General features: G+C 41.0%; 2 protein-coding genes across 7 annotated transcripts in view; one reads left to right on the top strand and one right to left on the bottom strand.

Moving 5' to 3' along the window:
- VEZT (vezatin, adherens junctions transmembrane protein) overlaps positions 1–10,930 on the bottom strand; it is a 71,271-nt gene extending 60,341 nt beyond the window's left edge. For 3 of the 4 annotated variants that reach the window (XM_025284322.3, XM_025284321.3, XM_025284327.3), the window contains exon 1: positions 10,766–10,930. In XM_025284322.3, the coding sequence (XP_025140107.3) occupies positions 10,766–10,918 (153 nt within the window). In that variant the 5' untranslated portion in view covers positions 10,919–10,930. The remainder of the gene's footprint in view (positions 1–10,765) is intronic. The other variant, XM_025284325.3, reaches the window with a different exon arrangement.
- A 190-nt stretch (positions 10,931–11,120) lies between these two features.
- The window catches only part of FGD6 (FYVE, RhoGEF and PH domain containing 6), a 105,392-nt gene continuing 96,253 nt past the window's right edge, over positions 11,121–20,259 (top strand). For 2 of the 3 annotated variants that reach the window (XM_006064476.4, XM_006064477.4), the window contains exons 1-2: positions 11,122–11,438; positions 16,540–18,961. In XM_006064476.4, the coding sequence (XP_006064538.3) occupies positions 11,423–11,438; positions 16,540–18,961 (2,438 nt within the window). In that variant the 5' untranslated portion in view covers positions 11,122–11,422. Of the gene's footprint in view, positions 11,439–16,539; positions 18,962–20,259 lie in introns of all 3 variants that reach the window. The other variant, XM_044941813.2, reaches the window with a different exon arrangement.

The following is a 20,259-nucleotide window of genomic DNA, read 5'->3' on the forward strand; positions in this document are numbered from 1 at the left end:
ATTTCTTTGCACTGATCACTGAGGAAGGGTTTCTTATCTCTCCTTGCTATTCTTTGGAACTCTGCATTCAAATGGGTACATCTTTCCTTTTCTCCTTTGCCTTTCACTTCTCTTCTTTTCACAGCTATTTGTAAGACCTCCTCAGACAACCATTTTGCTTTTTTGCATTTCTTTTTCTTGCTCCCTGTCTCCTGTACAGTGTCAGGAACCTCTGACCATAGTTCATCAGGCATTGTATCAGATCTAGTCCCTTAAATCTATTTCTCACTTCTACTGTATAATAGTTAGGGATTTGATTTAGGTCATACCTGTACGGTCTAGTGGTTTTCCCCACTTTCTTCATATTAAGTCTGAATCTGGCAATAAGGAGTTCATGATCTGAGCCACAGTCAGCTCCAGGTCTTGTTTTTGCTGACTGTATAGAGCTTCTCCATCTTGCTCAAGGCTATGTTTTTCCTTAAGCTCTGTACTAATAATTATATAACAACAATGTATCTTGCTCAAGGACATGTTTCTCCTTAACAAGAACCTTCTGACTAATCTTGTTATATTAAGACAGGTTGTGGGAGTGGGTCTGGTAAAAGTATATAAGGCCTTGATAAGACTAGTGAGGGGGCGCTCTCCACCCCCTTCTGATGTCTATGTCAGAAGCTTTCTCTGTCGTTTCTCATTGTAGCAAAACTTCTGCCACACAAAAGCTCTGAGTGATCAAGCCTGATCCCTGATCCCAAAGCCAAGTCTTCTTTGGAGATCACGAATCTGACATTGTTCACCATAAGCTATTAGTGGGAACCAGCCCAGCTATTAGGATCTAATTAAAGGTGACACCTTTTCAACCAGGCCTCTTATTATAGGTAATGCCATGAAGCTGAATGAGGAGAAAAGATCCAAAACAGAACCAGTAAATACTCTATAGATTTCAGATGTAAGAGTTAGGCCCAAATGAGCTCTCTAACTGTGGTTACTTATGTATAAAACTGTCTAGAAGCTAACAAACTGAAAATCTACCATATTTCAGGGAACTAAACTGCCATTCTAAAGGAGATCAGCCCTGGGTGTTCTTTGGAAGGACTGATGCTAAAGCTGCAACTCCAGTACTTTGGCCACCTGATGCGAAGAGCTGACTCACTGGAAAAGACTCTGATGCTGGGAGGGATTGGGGGCAGGAGAATGGGACAACAGAGGATGAGATGGCTGGATGGCATCACTGACTCGATGGACGTGAGCTTGAGTGAACTCTGGGAGTTGGTGATGGACAGGGAGGCCTGGCGTGCTGCAGTTCATGGGGTCGCAAAGAGTCGGACACGACTGAGCAACTGAAGTGAACTGAACTGATACTGCTAGGGAAACCAAAATCCTGCAAAACCTCATATTTATTCAACCTCTACAGCAACTCTTAAACCCATATTAGGAATAAGGCTGTGAAAGGTATGCAGCCTCCAAGTAAAGCATACTTTAATACCCATTTCCTATGAGGCTAAGGAGTGCTAAGAGATAAGGAATAAGTTCTCAGAAGGCAAAACCAAAGGCTGTGGATGACAGTGGATAAGAGTTAATCCTAGAGAACGGAACAAGGGCTACAAAGTAGGTTAACCAAGAAAGTCTACTTGCAGGATGATTTTACAAGAAGCGGATGGCACTCTCAAAAGGGATAACTGAAAAGGGTAATGAAATGACCATTATTTACATAGCCTTAAGAAGGGCTGGCTCAGAGGGTAAAGCATCTGCCTGCAATGCAGGAGACCTGGGTTCGATCCCTGGGTCAGGAAGATCCCCTGGAGAAGGAAATGGCAACCCACTCCAGTCCTCTTGCCTTGAAAATCCCATGGACAGAGAAGCCTGGTAGACTACAGTCCATGGGATCGCAAAAAGTCAGACATGACTGAGCGACTTCACTTTCACTTTTCAAGAAGGGCTGAGGCAGCCAAGAGGGGATAGTAAAGCATCCCGGGAGTGGCAACAGTGGTAAGTTATTAACTTCCTTGGGCCTAAAGGTCAAAGGAAAGCAGCAGGGTCACACTGAAGCCCTGTAAGAGATGAAGTTAAAGAAGTCCCCCAAAAGACTTGTGGCTTTAAGTACAGGAACACAATCACTACCAAATGGCAGCCCTGCTAGAAGGGAACTAGAGATACAGTATTTCTGCAGTGTTCTGTCTTCTATCCTCTTGCTATATCTGAATGTTTGTGTTCTCCCAAAATTCAAATGTTGAAACCTATCTCCAATGTAGCAGTATTTGGAGGTGAGGGCTTTGAGAGGTGCTTAAGTCATGTGGTTAGAATGCTCAAGAATAGAATTAGTGTCCTTATAAAAGAGATCCCAGAGAGTTCCCTCACCCCTTCTGCTGCCCACAGGGGAAAAGACAGTCATTTATGAACCAAGGAAGTAGGTTCTCATTAGAACTCAACCACACTGGTACCCTAATCTTGGATTTCCCAGCCTCTAGAACTATGAGAAGTGAATTTTTGTTGTTTATAAGCTACCCAATCTGAGTGTTACAGCAGCCTGAATTAACTAGATTGGCTGAGCCTAAATGGAATTAGCTATATAGAATTCTCACCAGCTGAATGGAGAAAAGTCATCACTACCACCATCAATCCCTTACCCATACACCTAGGTGTTAAGTCAGGGTTTAAGAACAAATCACAAAGGAAATTACAAAATCATGAAACAAACTATATTTCAAAACTCATGAAATACAGCCAGTACAGCACCCAGGGACATTTATAACCTTACAAATTATTTTTTAGTACTCAAGTCTTTAACTCAAGAAACACACAATACCAGTAATTCTGAAAACCAACATGAATTTTTTTTCAGGAAAAATTTAATAGTAGCTAAAGTTTGAAAGTGAAAGTCACTCAGTTGCGTCTGACTTTGTGACCCCATGGACTACACAGTCCATGGAATTCTCCAGACCAAAATACTGGAGTGGGTAGCCTTTCCCTTCTCCAGAGGATGTTCACAACACCAGGGATTGAACCCAGGTCTCCTGCATTGCAGGAGGATTCTTGACCAGCTGAGCCACAAGGGAAGCCCAGGAATACTGGAGTGGGTAACCCATCCCTTCTCCAGAGGATCTTCCCGACCCAGGAATCGAACTGGGGTCTCCTGCATTGCAGGCTGATTCTTTACCAACTGAGCTATCAGGGAAGCTAACGTTTACAGAATGCTTATAATGTGCCAGGTACTCATCTAAGTACTTCACTTACATTGAGTCATTTAATGACTCATAACTGCTCTATAAGATTGATACTGTTGCTGCTGCTGCTGCTAAGTCGCTTCAGTCGTGTCCGACTCTGTGCGACCCCATAGACAGTGGCCCACCAGGCTCCCCCATCCCTGGGATTCTCCAGGCAAGAACACTGGAGTGGGTTGCCATTTCCTTCTCCAATGTATGAAAGTGAAAAGTGAAAGTGAAGTCGCTCAGTCGTGTCCGACTCTTAGCAACCCCATGGACTGCAGCCTACTAGGCTCCTCCATCCATGGGATTTTCCAGGCAAGAGTACTGGAGTGGGGTGCCATTGCCTTTTCCGATTGATACTGTTACTTAATATCGAGAAAACAGACACAAAGAGGAGTAAACTGCTCAAAGTCACACTAATTAATACATCTTGGAGATAAGATTTCCTAGGTCGTCCAACTCAAGATTCTATTCCTTTGACAACTGTATTACACTCCTTTTCAGAATAAAAAAAGACTATCAAAGTATCCCCTGAAACAGAAAACTGGATCTGAGCATTAACCATAAAAGAAAAGGAACCACTAGACTACATCTGTTCTGTGCACCCTCAGCAAAGGTCTAGACAGTTTAAGGGTCAATTTAGCTATGGCCTCGAGGAACAGATCCTTCCTGAAAGGTAGCAAAATAGGCTACCCCAAAATTATGTCACTGGGGCATACTGGTTATCTTGAGCTGTACGCACTTGAAAAACAGCAAATGAGAAATGCTTTCTCTGAACTCTCCCCTTAGTTCAGATCTAAAGACACATCTTTCAAAAGAAACTCAATTGTCATATATCCCCTACTTGGGAGTTTCATCAACCAGGAAGACTGACTCATCACAGGAAAGGAGGATACACCCAGACAAACTTTGTCATATCTCCCATCTGCTCTTCTAAGGACCCATTTATCTTTGCAAAGTAAATATTTACTCTCCCCTAAGAGGTATACATGGGGCTTCCCAGGTGGCACAAGTGGTAAAGAACCCACCTGCCAATGCAGGAGACATAGAGACACGGGTTTGATCCTTGGGTTAGGAAGATCTCCTGGAAGAGGGCATGGTACCCCACTCCAGTATTCTTGCCTGGAGAATCTCATGGATAGAGGAGCCTGGTGGGCTACAGTACTTGGGGTCACAAAGAGTCAGACATGACTGAAGAGACTTAGCACGCTCGCACAAGAGGCCTACATCCTTTCCCTGGTCCCACATAGATGGTACATAAGCCTGAATCATCTAAGACATCTTGAGTGTTACAACCTTCCCCTGACAAAGATTCTTTCCTTAACCCAACTTTAGTCAGGCTCCTGAAAATTCTTCTACACACTTCTTTGCAAAGTCTGGTTTTAACAAAACCCTGCTATGTCAGTTTAGCAAGGGTCTCTCATCCTCCACAACAGATCACCCTCAATCTTCCTCATGGGTTCCTCATCTTCTACCATCCCTCCAGGTGAAATCAAGCCCCACAGGGTTAACAGAAGCTGGTGACTAACAGAAATTCTTGAGCTTGACTTAAAGAACAGATAAAGGAACAGCTTGTTAAAACCCTTCTGCTTATAGATTGCCTTCACTGGTGAGCTTGCTTTAGTTTTTTTCCCTCTCTTTAATTGCATGCACCCCAAGCTTCATAGAGCCTAGGTAATATACCACAAGATTCCTTAACCACCCCACAGGAAATACCTCTGATATATGGCTTGCTATAGTACTGGAGGCAGGGGCTTAAGCTCATTTTTAGGAACTTAAGAGTCAGCTTTTGTTCAGTCAGAGCTGGCTAAGACTGGTTGAGATCACAGGCTGTAAGACTGGACCCACGCAGGTGTTGGATGAATGTCCCTTTGACATCAGAGGGCCAGAACCTCCACCTCCAGAATCATGCTAAGTGCCTCCATCTTTCAACATGCACCCTTGGAAGAAGCATGTAACCTAGATAAGACTGCAAAGAACACTGACTACCTCACTTTTCCTGTACCTCCAATCACCTTTCCTTACAACTAAGACCACCCTGCTTCTTTATTCCATAAATACCCAACCTTCGGGAGGGTGGATTTTCTGCTTGTTTTCTCTTGGCTGCTTTGTGAGTAAACTTTCTTCTACGGCAAACTTCAGTTTCTCAGCATTTGGCTTGCAGTAACAAAGGAACAGACCACCCTGGCTTGTATTCAGCAAGAATCCTGGTATATTGGTTTAGCCAAAACCCCTCTAAATCCAAGATTTCCTAGTAATTAAATTTCCACTTATTCCTGTATTTGCAATAGAATCCAGTTCTATACTGAGGTCTCTTCCCCCTATTGCAGTAGTCCTGAATAAAATATGTTTTTACTGCTTTAACTATCATCTAGTTCCATTTTTTTTTTTTTTTTAAAAAACACTATCTCCCATGTATATATGTGGGTATGCATGTTGTTAGGAACAAGACAACACGCCCCAAATGGAGTCACTTATGCTAAGATCCACTTTCCAAACCAAGACTTACATTTTTGGCCTCTTCCAGAAATGTAACCAAAGAGGACCCTATGGGGCCTTCTTGGGACAGAGCTCTCCCAATATTCTCTGCTGTAGCTCCTGTCAGAAATAGCAAGTATATCCTGCATATTTCCTGAGTTTTTTAGATGCTAAAAAACTACCACCAAATGGAAGAAATTAACTACCTGATGATCATGAGCCTGTAGCCCCCAGACCTATTGGTACCTAAGAACTGATAATGTTAATGGCCCTCATTAACCATTAATGAGGGGTTATTACCTCAACATCAATCAATCAGAGAATTCTGAGTGACCAGATCACACACCTTGGGATGCTCCTCCCCCAGTCTGGCCTTTAAAGATGCTTTGTGAAACCCTTCCAGGAGTTAGGATTTTGGGGGCACGAGTCACCCGTTCTCCTTGCATGACCTTGCAATAAATCTTTCTCTGCTCCAGACTTCAGTGTTTTGGTGTTTGGACTAGTAAGTCCAAGTTGGGCACAGGAACTTGTTTGTTCAGTAACAGAAATACCATCTTAAGCCAGTCAATCAGCATCAGTGAGGTAATCTGCCTGACAGACCCCTGCCACCCCCTAAAAGAATATGACCTTGATACAACCAATCTTCTCTTTACTAGCCTAACTTCCTTGACCCACATCCTCTGCCTACAAAAGTCTCTCTCTCTCTCTTTTTTTTTTAACAGGTTCAGGAACTCCTTTCTGTCTGCTAGATGGGATGCTGCCCAATACATAAATTGGTGAACAAAGTCTGTAAGATCTTTTAAATTTACTCTAGATGAATTTCGTTTCATAACAATGTTAACATTTTTTTTTTTCCCTCTAGTTAATCTATCTGTTATTACAGGAATCTCACCCAAGAACTCAAAGGGTAGAGGGAAAATTATTTGTCCTCCCCTATTGTCCCAGTTTGTAAATCTGTCCTAGAGCACAAAGTGATGGGAAGTTGCTTGACTCATTCAGAAGACAAGCGATAAAAATGCTCGTGGATTGGAAGATTCAATACTGTAAAGATGTCAGTCCTCCCCAAATTAATCCAGAGATTCAAAGCAATTTCAATCAATCTTTGCAGTTTCCTTTTCCAAAGTGAAAATGACAAGCTGACTCTAAAATTCATTCAGAAAGACAAAAGGCTAAGAATAGACAAAGCAATCTTGAAGGAAAATAAAACTGATGGGTATTATTCTATCAGATACTAAGAACTTTTATAAAAGTTATAGTAATTACAATAATAAGGTATAGGCACAAGAATGATCAAATTAGTGGAAAAGGGAACATCCAAAAACAAAGCCACACATACAAGGTATCCTGATTTATGATAAGGGCAACATTGTAGTTCATCAAAGAAACAATGGTCTGTTCAGAAAATGCCAGGTTAAATAGACATCCATGTGGGAAAAAAATATGTTGACCTTTACTTGATACCACACAAAAATCAGTTCCATATGGATGGCAGATCTAGAAGCACAAGGTTAAAATAAAGCTCTGTGACCTTAGAGCAGACAAATATTTCTTTAAAGGCACTAACCATAAAAGAAAAAGATTTACTTCGATTATAATAAAATTAAGAGCTTCTGTTCATTGAAAGACAGTATTAAGAGAGTTCCACTGACCTGAGACAGTTGAGGTACATATATCCACCAAAAGACTTACATTCAGTATATGTAGAGAAATCCTTCAAATTGGTATCAAGAGATAACCCAAAATAAAAATATGCAACAAATTTGAATTGGCTTCACAAAGTGAATATACAACTGGTCCTTAAATATAAAAAAACCCCTCTCCCTTTCCTTATCAGGGAAATGCAAATTAAAGCCAAGAGGAGATACCAGTATACACACTGCTGCTGCTGCTGCTGCTAAGTTGCTTCAGTCGTGTCCGACTCTGTGCGACCCCAGAGACGGCCGCCCACCAGGCTCCCCCGGTCCCTGGGATTCTCCAGGCAAGAACACTGGAGTGGGTTGCCATTTCCTTCTCCAGTGCATGAAAGTGAAAAGTGAAAGTGAAGTCGCTCAGTCGTGTCCGACTCCTAGCGACCCCATGGACTGCAGCCTACCAGGCTCCTCCATCCATGGGATTTTCCAGGCGAGAGGACTGGAGTGGGGTGCCACTGCCTTCTCCAAGTATACACACTAGAATGGTAAAAAGACGGAAATTAACAAGTGTCAGTGAGGGGAGCAACTGGACCTCTCCTACACTGCTGGTTAAGAGTACAAATTGGTACCACCACGTTGGAATAATGTTCGGCAATATCCACACAAGGTGAACGTGTATGTATTTCCTATGACTCAGTAATTCCTCTTCTAAGTATATACCCAACAGAAATATGTTCAGTAAGATATATATACTGAAATGTTCACATTAGCACTATTCATAACAGTTTCAAACTAGAAATCACCCAAAGACCATTAATAGTAGAGTAGATTAAAAACTGGTTATACATTCACATGCAATACTATGGAGAAATAAAATATCCTTACATGACCATATGGATGAATATAACAGACAAAATCAGAGAGCAAAGTCAGACAAAAAAGAGCATATACAAATGGAACTTGCACAGTGTGTACACTATAAAAAACGTCAAAAGGGATCTAAATTAATGATTATAAGTCTGAAGAGTGGTTATTTTGGGGGTGGAGAGAAGTGGCTGGAAGAGAGTAAGAGGGAGCTTCTGGTGCGCTGGTGATGTTCAGTTTCTTAACACAGGTCCTGGCTACATGGGTGTATTCAACATGTGAAAATTGAGCAGTCTGCACATTTACGATTTGTGCACTTTTCTTATGAACATTATGCTGCAATAAAAATTAACGTACATGACAAAAAGCAAATAAACTAAACAACAAAAAACATTTCTAGGGACTTCCCAGAAAGTCCAGTGGTTAAGATCCTGTGCTTCCACTGCAGGGTTTGATCCCTGGTCAGGGAACTAAGATCCCACAAGGCCCCCTGGTTCTGCCACAAAATAAATAAACAAATTTCTACAAGTAAAATAGGTTTAAGTGACTTATGAAAAATGTATGCAAATCAGTTTTTAAGAATCTAACATCCAACAGGAAAATGGGGGAAAAAATACAAAAAGAAATGCTCAAGAAAGAAAAAAAAATGTTTCTAGTAAATTAAAAAAATGTAAATTAGAACAGCAGAATGCTCGATTCCCTATCAAATTAGCAAAGACTAAAGGAAATTAATAAGGTTGCTGCTTAGGATTTGGTGAAAATAATACTCTTATTCCTAACAGAAACTTGAAATAGTATAACCTTTCTGCGTAAAAGTCCTGAAAAATGTATCTTTTGACCCACGAGTTTCCTTTCTAGAAATTATTCTAAGGAAAAATCAGAGATGCAATTAAAAATGGATTTATGCCAGTGTTGACTATAATGGCATTTTGAAACAATATAACTATCCAAGAATGGGAAAATGATTATGATACATATACATATTGGATATTATGTTGTTTTCAAAGAGTAATGATAAAACACTCAGTGAAAAATACATATACAATTCTATGTGGTATACTTTTTTGTTAAAAAAAAATCAAACATACATTTGCATAGAAAAAGTTGTCAAGAATACATACTATAATGTTAACAGTGGCCATCTGTGGGTGAAAGGATAATGAGTGATTTAATTTTCTGGCTTGTTTTCTACAATGAAATGTTGTAGAAATGAGCATGCATTATTATATTCAGATATCTAACCACATAACAGGGTTAAAAAAAAAAAATCCAGAAATCTAGCAATCTAAGTAACATAGATTTTTGTCTCTCTTTCATGTCCCACATGCAATCTTGTAACTTGTTTCCTCAATTTTACCTTAGCAGTATCTGTCCAAGCCATTATTCAATTCAGTCTTCTCTCATATCTGAAACTCAGGCACTTGTATTCCCTACTGACCTCCTCAAATCAAGACACTTCCTTTTGGTAAAAGAGCCGTATCTTTCACTACTTCTCCATTCTGGCCCCATCAGACCGCTTCACATAGTGACAGTTCACACTCAAGTCCTGGAAAAATCTGCACCAGATACCTTCACACCTCCCAAGCTTGGCATACTTTGTTTTCGTTCTTCAGAATGCATTTTCTCCCTTCCATCTCTCTAAACAGACTTACAGTTCAAGACCCACCTCCAATATCCACTTACTGGGTGTAGCGTCTCCGAGAACAGAGGGTAGTTTCCAAACCAATCCTCCAATGACAGTTTGCATATATTTCAACATATACCATTCTGTACTATTTATTGTCTAGGTTCTTTTCGTAAAGAATGAGCTGTTTCTTTTCTTAAATTTCTTAAAATCAAGTTGGATGAATGGATTTTGGTAAAGCATTCATACACATGCCTTATACAGAGGTGTGTGTTTGAGCCTGTGTCTGATAGATTAGGCAACAGAAACACTAGAATTTTTTTTTTTTTTCATTCAAGATGGCAGAGAACGTCTTAAAATAGTCCCCACACAAAAGCACTCTCACAAAGCCTCGAAACAGAAGAAACAGCTACACCTAGAGCAACAGCAAAGGACAAAAGAATTAGACGCTGAGACGCTCCGGCCCTAATCACCCACAGGAGGTCCCACACACAGATCTTAAACCACGTTAGAAAACTAGGACCTGCTGCCTCCACTCGAAGAGCCACGCCTCGACAGTGAACGGTGACCTCGGGCACTTCTTGATACTGACCCCAAAAAATCAAGGACGAAAGAGGGGGAGGCTAAATCGTACGGGCGAGTATCCAAAATCCACGACTGGGCCCCGCCCCAACCAGGAGCAGTTACCCCACCCCCACACTCCGCCAAGGCGTATCCATCACCCGTGAAGGAACACGCAGAGCTCGCGTCCACCGGCCAGGCTGGGAATTCTGGGAGGACCCGAGGCAGAGACTGGGCGAGGCAAGGGCGCCTCGGGCTACACCTGTCAGGCAGCGGCCAACACTAGGCCCGGAAATCGACGAGATTCGGTGACCAAGACCGGCAGGAGCGTCACCCGATCCGTCGCTCCTTCGATCGGCCTCTCGCCTTCTCCCTCGTCCTTCTCAAACAAAGGCAACTCACACGCACCGCCATTTTCCCCTTACCTCAAAAACCACCTCTTCGTCAAAATCCGGTGTCATCCTTCTCCGCCATGCCACCCGCCTCAGCACGATGGGAAATGAAGGCGGGAGAACAGGCTGCACCCAGGCGTCTGCCTCTACCAGTCCTTGTGTGCAGAAAACTACAATTCCCATCATGCCTTGTAGCTCACGCCCCTTTTTAAAGCCCGCTCATTGGAGCTGAGCTTGAGCATGTTGGCGGGAGGGGCGGGAACGGGATGAAACTTGGGCCCTCTGATTGGAGGAGGCTGGGGCTTTTGTCCGCCTTTTACGGCCGCGACTAGCAGGGGGCGCCTGGAGCTCTGATTTTTTTTTTTTTTTTTTTTGAGCTAGAGAAGGCGTCGCTCTGGCGAAGCCGCGGTGAGCACTGCTCGTGCGCGCGCGTGGACGTCCGCAGGGAGCTCCGCTGCTCGGTGCTCGTGCCCGCCTGCCCGTCGCCGGCGCTCGCGCCGGGGAGCGCCGCCGGGTCCTTAGAGCCGGCAGCTTCCTTTGTGCGGCGCTCACGTTGCGCCGCGGTCCCTCCGGACGGAATGTGGGCTCTGCGGGAGTTTTTCTCTTCTGCCCAAATTCTTGAAACAATGGACTGTAAGGGGCGCGGGGAATAAGGGGCGCAAGTTGGGAAGCGAGCTGCACTGGGGAATCATGACTTCTGCTGCCGGTAAGTGACGGCGCTCGAGCTGCCGCTGGAAAGTTTGTAGCGAGCGCTGCAGGTTTGGGGCTCGGAGCTGCTTTCTCCCCCGGGATAGGTTAGTAGTGTTCCCTCTGCCTTTCTCCGGGACTGCGGCAAGTGCGGAGCAGGCGGTGTTTGCTGCCGGATTTTCTCGTCCCTTCGTGCCTAGAGGGGCTCTTTGGAAATCATGAGTCTCTTGGGACCTCCCTTTAAAGGAAGACCTTGTTGGGGTCTCTTAGCTCCAGGAGAAACGGGAAATGTAAAGAGGGCATTTATTTTTCTTTCCTAAAATTTGAGCGACTTTGCCTTTGCGTATGAAAATAGTTTAGATTCCCATGTTAAGAAATCAGTTATTCTAGGAAAGGGCAGCGTTCCCGGAGTGTTGAACTTAGCCACTAGGCTGTGTGGCTTTAACCTCAGTGAGGACTGGAAACCCTGACCCTTAGTGAAGAGATTTAGACATTGTTACTGCTGTCCTGGTGGGTTTCCCCCTGTTATCTGAGAATCAGAGGAGTAGAACTGCCGATGCCAAGGTTTTTGTTCATCTCCACCCGGTTTTTTTGTGGACTTTTTCCCCCTATGTCTACCTGGTTAGTGAACACAAAGCCTTATTTTCTGTCTGCCTTCCTTGGTCCTTTCCCTTCATCCATATGGCAAAGCCTGTTGTATTACCTTTGTATGCACTCTGAAGAATTTTATGGACAACGTTCAGAAGGAACAGTTCCTATTTTCCGAAATAATTACTGAAGTGGTATTATATTCACTTATAAGAACATAGATTAACTTTTAAGTTAGAACTTAATAATGTATTCAGTATTAAGTTTTTTAAATTTTTGGTTTTTTTAAATGACAGTTTCGCCCACATTGAAAGCAGTAAACCTTCATTATACATTTAATAGTAAAACAGTGTAAGACTTCAAAGTTACTTCTAGAATCAGCAGTTCAGTATCAGATTAAATTTTCTTAGCTTTTCTTGGCATTTGTTTTAAATTCCTGTAACTTGAAACTGTCAAACAGCACCCTGAATGTTCTAATTTGTGTTCTTTCTGAAGACTAGATATGCTAGAGGTTGTACTGCTAGGTGTATTCTGATTACGAACTAAGGAGCTGAGAAGTTAGCCAATAGGAGTAAGAAAGCAAGGAGAGCAGTGTTGCGGTAGTAGTATTTCTGAAGAAGATGTTGTGGATCTTCCCTTTTGATGTTATATGTGTGTGTAGAGGATGTCATCATATACTGAGAATTACGTTATTTATAAACTTTTCTTTCCTTACCAAAGGAAGGCTTTCTACTTACTTGAGGTGAAGTATTTTCATCCTAAATTTCTGTGCCTCAGTGTAATGAATAAGCCAAATTTAATTTAAATTTAGATTTAAAATTATTGGAGATTTTAAAATCTTTCCAGCCTGTTTTAACTCTTCCTTCCTTTGTTAAACGCATTTAAAATTCGTACCTTGGATGTGTCAACTTTCAGTTCCAGTCCCAACAGTTTATAAATGAACAGATACAGATACATATTTAAATATGTAAACCTGATCTAGGTCTCAGTTTGGAATTGTATTATTTCATTTGAATGACCCTCAAATATTTCAGGATATTTTTATATTTATCAACTTTACAATTAAAGAAATCCACAGACATTTTTGTGGTGTTTAAAAGAGGGACACTTCCTGTGTTTAGCTGAGTTAGTTGGTTTTTAGCATAGCTGGCTGAGAAGCATTGACGACTTTTTTGTTTGCCCATCTGTTAAGATTTATTATAATTTTTTCTCATGTCTAAATGGGGAATATAGAAAAGAACTGGGTTTTATTTCCATCTTCTAACAAAATTATGTGTTCATCATTCTTACAAGCTGTTTATGATGCTCTTTGGAACAAAATTTAAATGCATTAAAACTTTAGGAACATTATTTGCAACTGGGGGAGATGTTTGTTTACACTGAACCTAATCTGTGGTATTGTTTGGGCTGGTTGGCTTAATTTAAGGACATAAGAAAAATGTAGAATATCTAAATTATATGTATTCTAAAGAAGAGCTTGCTTTGTTTTTCTGCATCTGTAAAAGAGTAGGCCCACATAGAGATTTTAGAATTTTTAAAATCAGTGTATGGGAAAAAGAGAGCTAATTATAGGAATGTATTTTATACCTTTATGAACACGTACAGGTCTCAGTGTACTTGCGCTGTGCTTTGCTTTTTGGCTGGTCTAGGAGCTCAAAGTGTTGCACGTGGGCCGCAGCCATCTGTGTGTAATAGATGACAAGTGTGTTTGTGATTGTTAGAATAGTGGTACTAGTGCTTTACACTCTTACCTTATTTTTCCCTGGAGCCAAACAGCTGTGTAAATAAAAGATTTGCTGCTATGCTCTAAAAAGTTTCAAGTCTGACTGTTGATACAGTATTAACATCCAAAGGTGCTGGATTTATTGCAAGTTTGACATTGGAGCAGACCGTCATATAATGGCTTGTTATTTTTTGATTTGTGTTTCTTTCAAAATAGAGCCACTGAAAATAATGATGAATTTCAAATATTTCTGTGCTACTGACTTAGTTGAACCCTTATTCCTACTAATAATTAAGAACTGAGTAATCCTATTGAAGTTGATTCCTACAAACATATTATTATTCTATGTTTAAATGGTATTGATTTCTTTTTTTTTTTTTTTTTAAGAAATATCTTGTTACTGAGACATAGTAAAGACTGTGTGTATGTGGCAACTCTGTCTGTTCCCAGGCCCAGTGTTCAGCACTGGGGATACAGCAGAGAGACAAAGTGCCTGCCCTCCTGGAGCTTGTCTTCCTGTGGTGAAGACAGAGCGAGGTACACTGAAGAAAAATCACACAGGGCAGAGGGCTCCGGAATCTAAGGGTTCTCCTGCAGCAGGTATCTCAGATGTATCACCTCAAAGTCATTTAGACTTGAGAGTAATTTGTTCAAATCCCCCATTTACAAGTAAGGAAACTGAGGCAACCAATTCTGCATAAAAACACACGGTTAGGTTAGTCAGCTCTCCCAGTTACATTACTGGTTTCCTCCAAAACAGCGTTAACTAGGCCAAAGTTCACAGTTCTTTAATTCATTGAGTATGTGTTGAGGAAGTTAGGTACATTTGTTGGTAATCAACCATAGTTCATGTAGTTAATTGAGTTTCTGGAACAGGAAGAGATTTATGATTCTTGGAAGCAGACCCTGTACAAAACATATTTAAAGAAAAGAGTAAACTTGATACCAAACATTAAAAAAAAAAGATTGAACTGAAATAGCAAAAATTGATTAAGTGAATGACCCTGAAATTTCTGAACAGGCTCTAAGATTCAGTAAAAGATTAATGAGATCAGAGGTTTTTTTTGTTTTGGTTTTTTGGTTTTTTAGCTGTGGTAAGATAACCTAACATAAATTTAGCATCTATACTATTCCTAAGTGTACAAAGCAGCAGTGGTAAGTGCATTCATACTGCCGTGCAGCCAGTCTCCAGAACTCTTTCCACATTGCAAAACTTTTTTTTTTTATTCCTTCAAAATGCCCAGAGGTAGGATGTTTTCAGAATGGTTATAGAAATGAAATCAGTGTGACAGTCTGTCAGTCTTCCTTATCTTGAATAAGATGGGAGGTTAGGAAGAAGCCTAGGGCAGTCATACTTAAGACTTTACTTAATAGGTCAAGGGTTTAATTTAATAGACCATGACACAAAGCTTTATCATTAGGGTTTGAATGGTTTTAAAATATTTTCTACCTAAAAAAAACAAGCAAAATAATAACGTGCTTATTGAACATTTAACTGAAATTGCATGACTTTGGGAATTTGTATTAAGGCATTTAGGAACTACCTCATATCTTTTTTTTATTATAACATTATACTGAAGAATTAAATGAGAAGGCATCTGTTATCAGGTGACCTTAGTTGAAGAGGTTTGAGAAATTCTTCTTTGGTTGGTAAAAAGGAAGTAGAGCACCCTACTTTTTTTTTTTCTCCTTGTAATATCTTCCCGAATTGGAGTGTTGTGACTAATTTCCTTTGTTGAAAAGAAACTCACCACCAAGTGAAGAATCAAAGCCTCTGTGTATCCAAGTACTTAAACAGTGTCTAGCAGATATTTTGAAAGGTTTAAAAATATTTTTTATAAGTCTTTTAAGAAATATGACAGGGTGAAAAATAATAGTATAGATAGAAAAACATAAAAGAACTTTAAAAAATGTGGATGTTCAGACTATGTAACTTCATTTTATAGGCCTTTTGTGTGAAGTTTTAGGTTGCTATAGGCTAGAGCAGATCTGCCAAAATCTTACACAGTGCTTATAAGGTGCTTATTAAGTCCTTTTAATATAATGTCAAGAAAGAATTGCTACCATAGGCATTATGGTCATCTTTTAAATGCGCTAGAACCGTAGTTATAAATGAGGGGTGCACATCATAATCACCTGGTGTAGAGTGTAGACATTTGACTTTCTAAAAATAAAGCTCAGTGAAGAATTATAATGAAAATTCCCATTTGACAACCCCTGCACAGGAAAAATACCGCTTTATTAAGAGCCTCAAATAATACAGTATTGATAATTTTCAGTTTTTAAGTTTGGGAAATTTCTAGTTTCTGTATTCTCTTTTAGGTTATTTTGGGGTTCAAGTGAGATAGGTCATTGATAAAGGGCATTTTATACAACTCCACTGTATATCCTTGAGATAGAAGAATACTGCTATTCACATGAGACATTTGGGTCATATCCTATGTAAACCTTAGGCAAATTCAGCTCTTGGACTCAGTAAATGAACCATAGTATCCTCTCCTACTATACAGATCTAAGCAAAAGCCAGTTGTTTAATTTAGTGTTGACTAAAGATATGGTGAGCTGTTCCAGAGTTAGAAGAAAAACTGTATTGGATTTACTAAGCAGTGTACACTATACCAAAAGCTGTATGTACTGGAATTGAAGAGCAATTTACAGACTTTTCAAAAGTAACACTGACTCTGCATAATGTAGTATAATAGTCTACCTAGTAAAATGCATTGTCAAAAGTAAAAATGTTCTGAAACTTAATCATTTATCTTCTGCTTTGGATTTTTGGTCATCAGACTTTTTTTTTCCCCCTTTCTAGAGATTAAGAAGCCACCAGTGGCCCCCAAACCAAAGTTTGTTCTGGCAGCTAATAAGCCAGCTCCACCTCCTGTCGCACCTAAACCTGAGATCTTGGTTTCTAGTGTTCCACAGTCAACAAAGAAAACCAAACCATCCATAGCTCCAAAACCAAAAGTTCTGAAGGCCTCACCTGTCCAGGATATCACACAGTCACCATCAAAGAAGATCGTCGTGAACCTGGAAGAGCGTACGCAGGAATTCCCTGAAAGTACTGACAACTCGAACTGCAAAAACAGAGGGCATCCGAGCAGTGATTATATTTTACCAGTGTGCCATCCTGGATGTAACCATAAGCTTGAGAGCAGAGAGAATTTGTGTGTCAAGCAGCTTGTCTTAGGGCCCCTGGAAATGCATGAGAATTTAGAAAACAACAAAATTGGTGAGTCCCCTTCAGCTGTAAAAAATCAGCATAAATGTGATTCTGTTGGTGAAAGGGTCAAGAGCCAGAGTAAAGTAGTTTTAAAGGCAAGCCTCCTTGAAGAGAAGCTCAAAGATGTTTTAACACAACGAACGTCACCCTTTCTTTTCCCCCAGAAGCACAGATCCACAGACAGTCCAGAAATGAGTGATGGCTGTAATTCCCACAGACAAGTCAGCATTGAATTAGCAGACTTGTCACCTTCCCTGTCCAGCTTTGAAAACGTTTCTAATCATCACCCTTGCCACCTACAACTTCCTAGCACTGAATTTCAAAATTTTGAAACTAATCAGAATGACAGTGAAAAAAGCAACACTTGCTATCATTCATCTGAACAAGAAGCTCTAGAAAATGGAAAAAGGAGTCCTTTCTTATCTTCAGATGGAGATAGTAAGAAATCAGAAGCCAGAGACCTTGGTCCCTTGGAAATCCACTTAGTGCCATGTACTCCCAAATTTCCAACTCCCAAGCCCAGAAAAACACGTGTTGCACGCCTCTTACGCCAGAGACATATAGATACTTCTAGTGAAAGTACTGAAGAACCAGAGGATGTAGACAGCTTGCCTCATCTTTTCGAAGATAGTTTGAAAAACAATAAAATCAGTGTCTTTCATCAGACTGCTTTGTGTAACCAGGAACAGGTAGACAAAGTGAAGCCAGAAAATAAAGGTGAATTGAATGTGGACCTCACCGGTGACAGACAAAACTCGGTCTATTCACAGAAAGCCTTGTGTCCTGAAACATCTTCCTCTGAAAAAACAGCACCTCCTTTAGAAACAGACTCTAACTTGAGTTCTGACGACAAGTCAGGAGATAGTTCTGGTATGTCACTTGCCGAGGACAAAGGAATCAGTTTTATAAGATGCAGTACTCTATCTATGAGCCTGCCCAAGCAGCTCAAATTAACCTGCAGCGAACAATTGCCTACTGCCTCTAACCCGGGAGTGTCTGCCCCTCAAATGCAAAAGGAATCTATGATAAAAGGTGAAAGTTCCTCAAAAGTTGTCCCCAAAAAACCTCAAAGACACAGTTTGCCTGCTGCCGGAGTGCTTAAAAAGGCTGCCTCTGAGGAGCTTGTGGAGAAAAGTTCTTATCCCTCAAATGAAGAAAAAGAGTCAGAGAAGGGTCTAGAAAGAGATCACGTGCAGCGTTTATGTGCCCCAAACAATGGTATGTCATCCTCCTTTGATATGCCTAAGCGGGCTTCAGAGAAGCCAGTGTGGAAATTACCTCATCCCATTATCCCCTTTTCAGGGAACCCAGAATCCTTAAAGTCTGTCACCATATCCTCAAACAGTGAGACTCCCACAGCCCTGACCAAGCCTAGAGCAAAATCATTATCTGCTATGGATGTGGAAAGGTGCACTAAGCCCTGCAAAGACTCTCACAAGAAGAACTCTTTAAAGAAGTTGCTCAATATGAAGCTGTCCATCTGTTTCATGAAGAGTGACTTCCAGAAATTTTGGTCCAAGCATAGCCAACTTGGAGATACAACCTCAGGCAGCCTGGCAGGTGGGGAGCAAAGAGGGAGTGTGAGTGATTGGCATGGCCTGTTGGTAGGAGAAGAGAAGAGAAGTAAACCCATCAAGGCATATTCGGCAGATAACTATAGCCTGGAGTCCCACAAGAAGAGGAAGAAGTTGCGGGGCCACACCAGTGCAGCTAATGGACCAAGAGCCGAGTCTCTGGATGACCAAATGCTGTCCAGGGAGTCGTCCTTGCAGGCACCTTGCAAATCTGTTACTAGCGACTGTGCACCAGAGTATGAAAATATACGGCATTATGAGGAAATACCAGAGTATGAGAACTTGCCCTTTGTTATGGCTATGGGGAAAACTCCCGAGTTGGAACGGCGGAACTCCAGCAGCGCGGAGGACACTGATGCAAATGTGTATGAGGTACAGGAGCCGTATGAAGCTCCAGACGGCCAGCCCCAACTCGGACCCAGACACCAGCATTCCAGGTAACACTTAGGTGTCAGACAGACACGTGTATCACTGAAATTAACCCTCAGCAACCCTGGGAGATAGGTTAAGATCTCATAGGTGGGGACAAGTAACTTGGCAAGAGAGTGGTGTATTTGATTTTATTTTTTAATTACTTTTTATTGGAGTATAGTTGCTTTACAACGTTACATTAGTTTCTACTATACAGCAGAATGAATAAGCCATACATATACATTATATCCCCTCCCTTTTGGACTTCATTCAGGTCACCACAGTGCACTGAGTGGAATTTCCTGTGCTATACACTGTATTCTCGTTAGTTATCCATTTTATACATCGTATCAATAGCATACATGGGTCAGTCCCAGTCTTCCAATTCCTCCAATCCCTATTTTCCCCCTTGATATCCATATAGTTGTTCTCTACATTTGTGTCTCTGTTTCTGCTCTGCAAATAAGATCATCTATACCATTTTTCTAGATTCCACATGTATGGGTTAATATACAATATTTGTTTTTCTCTTTCTGACTTACTTCATTTTGTATAACTCTCTCTAGGTTCATCACGTCTCTACAAATGACCCAGTTTGAGAGAGCAGTTTAGTTAAGCATGTATTAAGTTATTTCCAAAGTTCAGTCTCTTTTTATCATGTAGTCAGGATGGGTATTTGCAATGTAACCTCTAAGTCGTTGACTTAAAAGTACCAACTTAGAATACAGAGTGAGACCCTAGGGGACGAAGTTGTCCAAGTCAATGAGGTTTATTTGCTAGGTATAAGAAATCTGTGAAGCTTTTGAAATCTATGTATTTACCTTTGGTGCCCTTGTCAGGTAAAACCTCTAAATTTGCAAAAGTCACTACTCTTTGAGGATTATTTATTTTACTTGTTGAAGGCTAATTACTAACTTCAGATGGAGATAGAAAAAATGCAGGAGAAACATAACTCCTGCCTTTCTCACTTTTGTATACATACTTCTACCCCTGGTGTGCCTACTTCATCTGTCTTATTTGAAACCTTGCCTGTTCTTGATGGTCCAGCTCTGCGATCCTTTGCTTTCTTAAGCTTCCACAGTTACCTAGTGGGACGTGTTTACCTCCTGTTCTGATCTCCCAGTTGTGCTTTGATGCTGTGGTGTCCTTTGTCTCAGTCTTCTTTATGGTAGAATTGTTTATTGCCATGTCTGATTGGTGTTTGGTTTCAGGCTTCATGAAGAGTTCTGGTCATATCTTTTTGTCCTGCATGAGGCCAAGCAACGGGTTTAGTGGGGGTCGGTAGATTTGGTTGAGTAAATGGAAGAATGAGCGAAAGAAGGGA

The sequence above is a fragment of the Bubalus bubalis genome, chromosome 4, assembly GCF_019923935.1.
Source record: "Bubalus bubalis isolate 160015118507 breed Murrah chromosome 4, NDDB_SH_1, whole genome shotgun sequence".
NCBI lineage: Eukaryota > Metazoa > Chordata > Mammalia > Artiodactyla > Bovidae > Bubalus > Bubalus bubalis.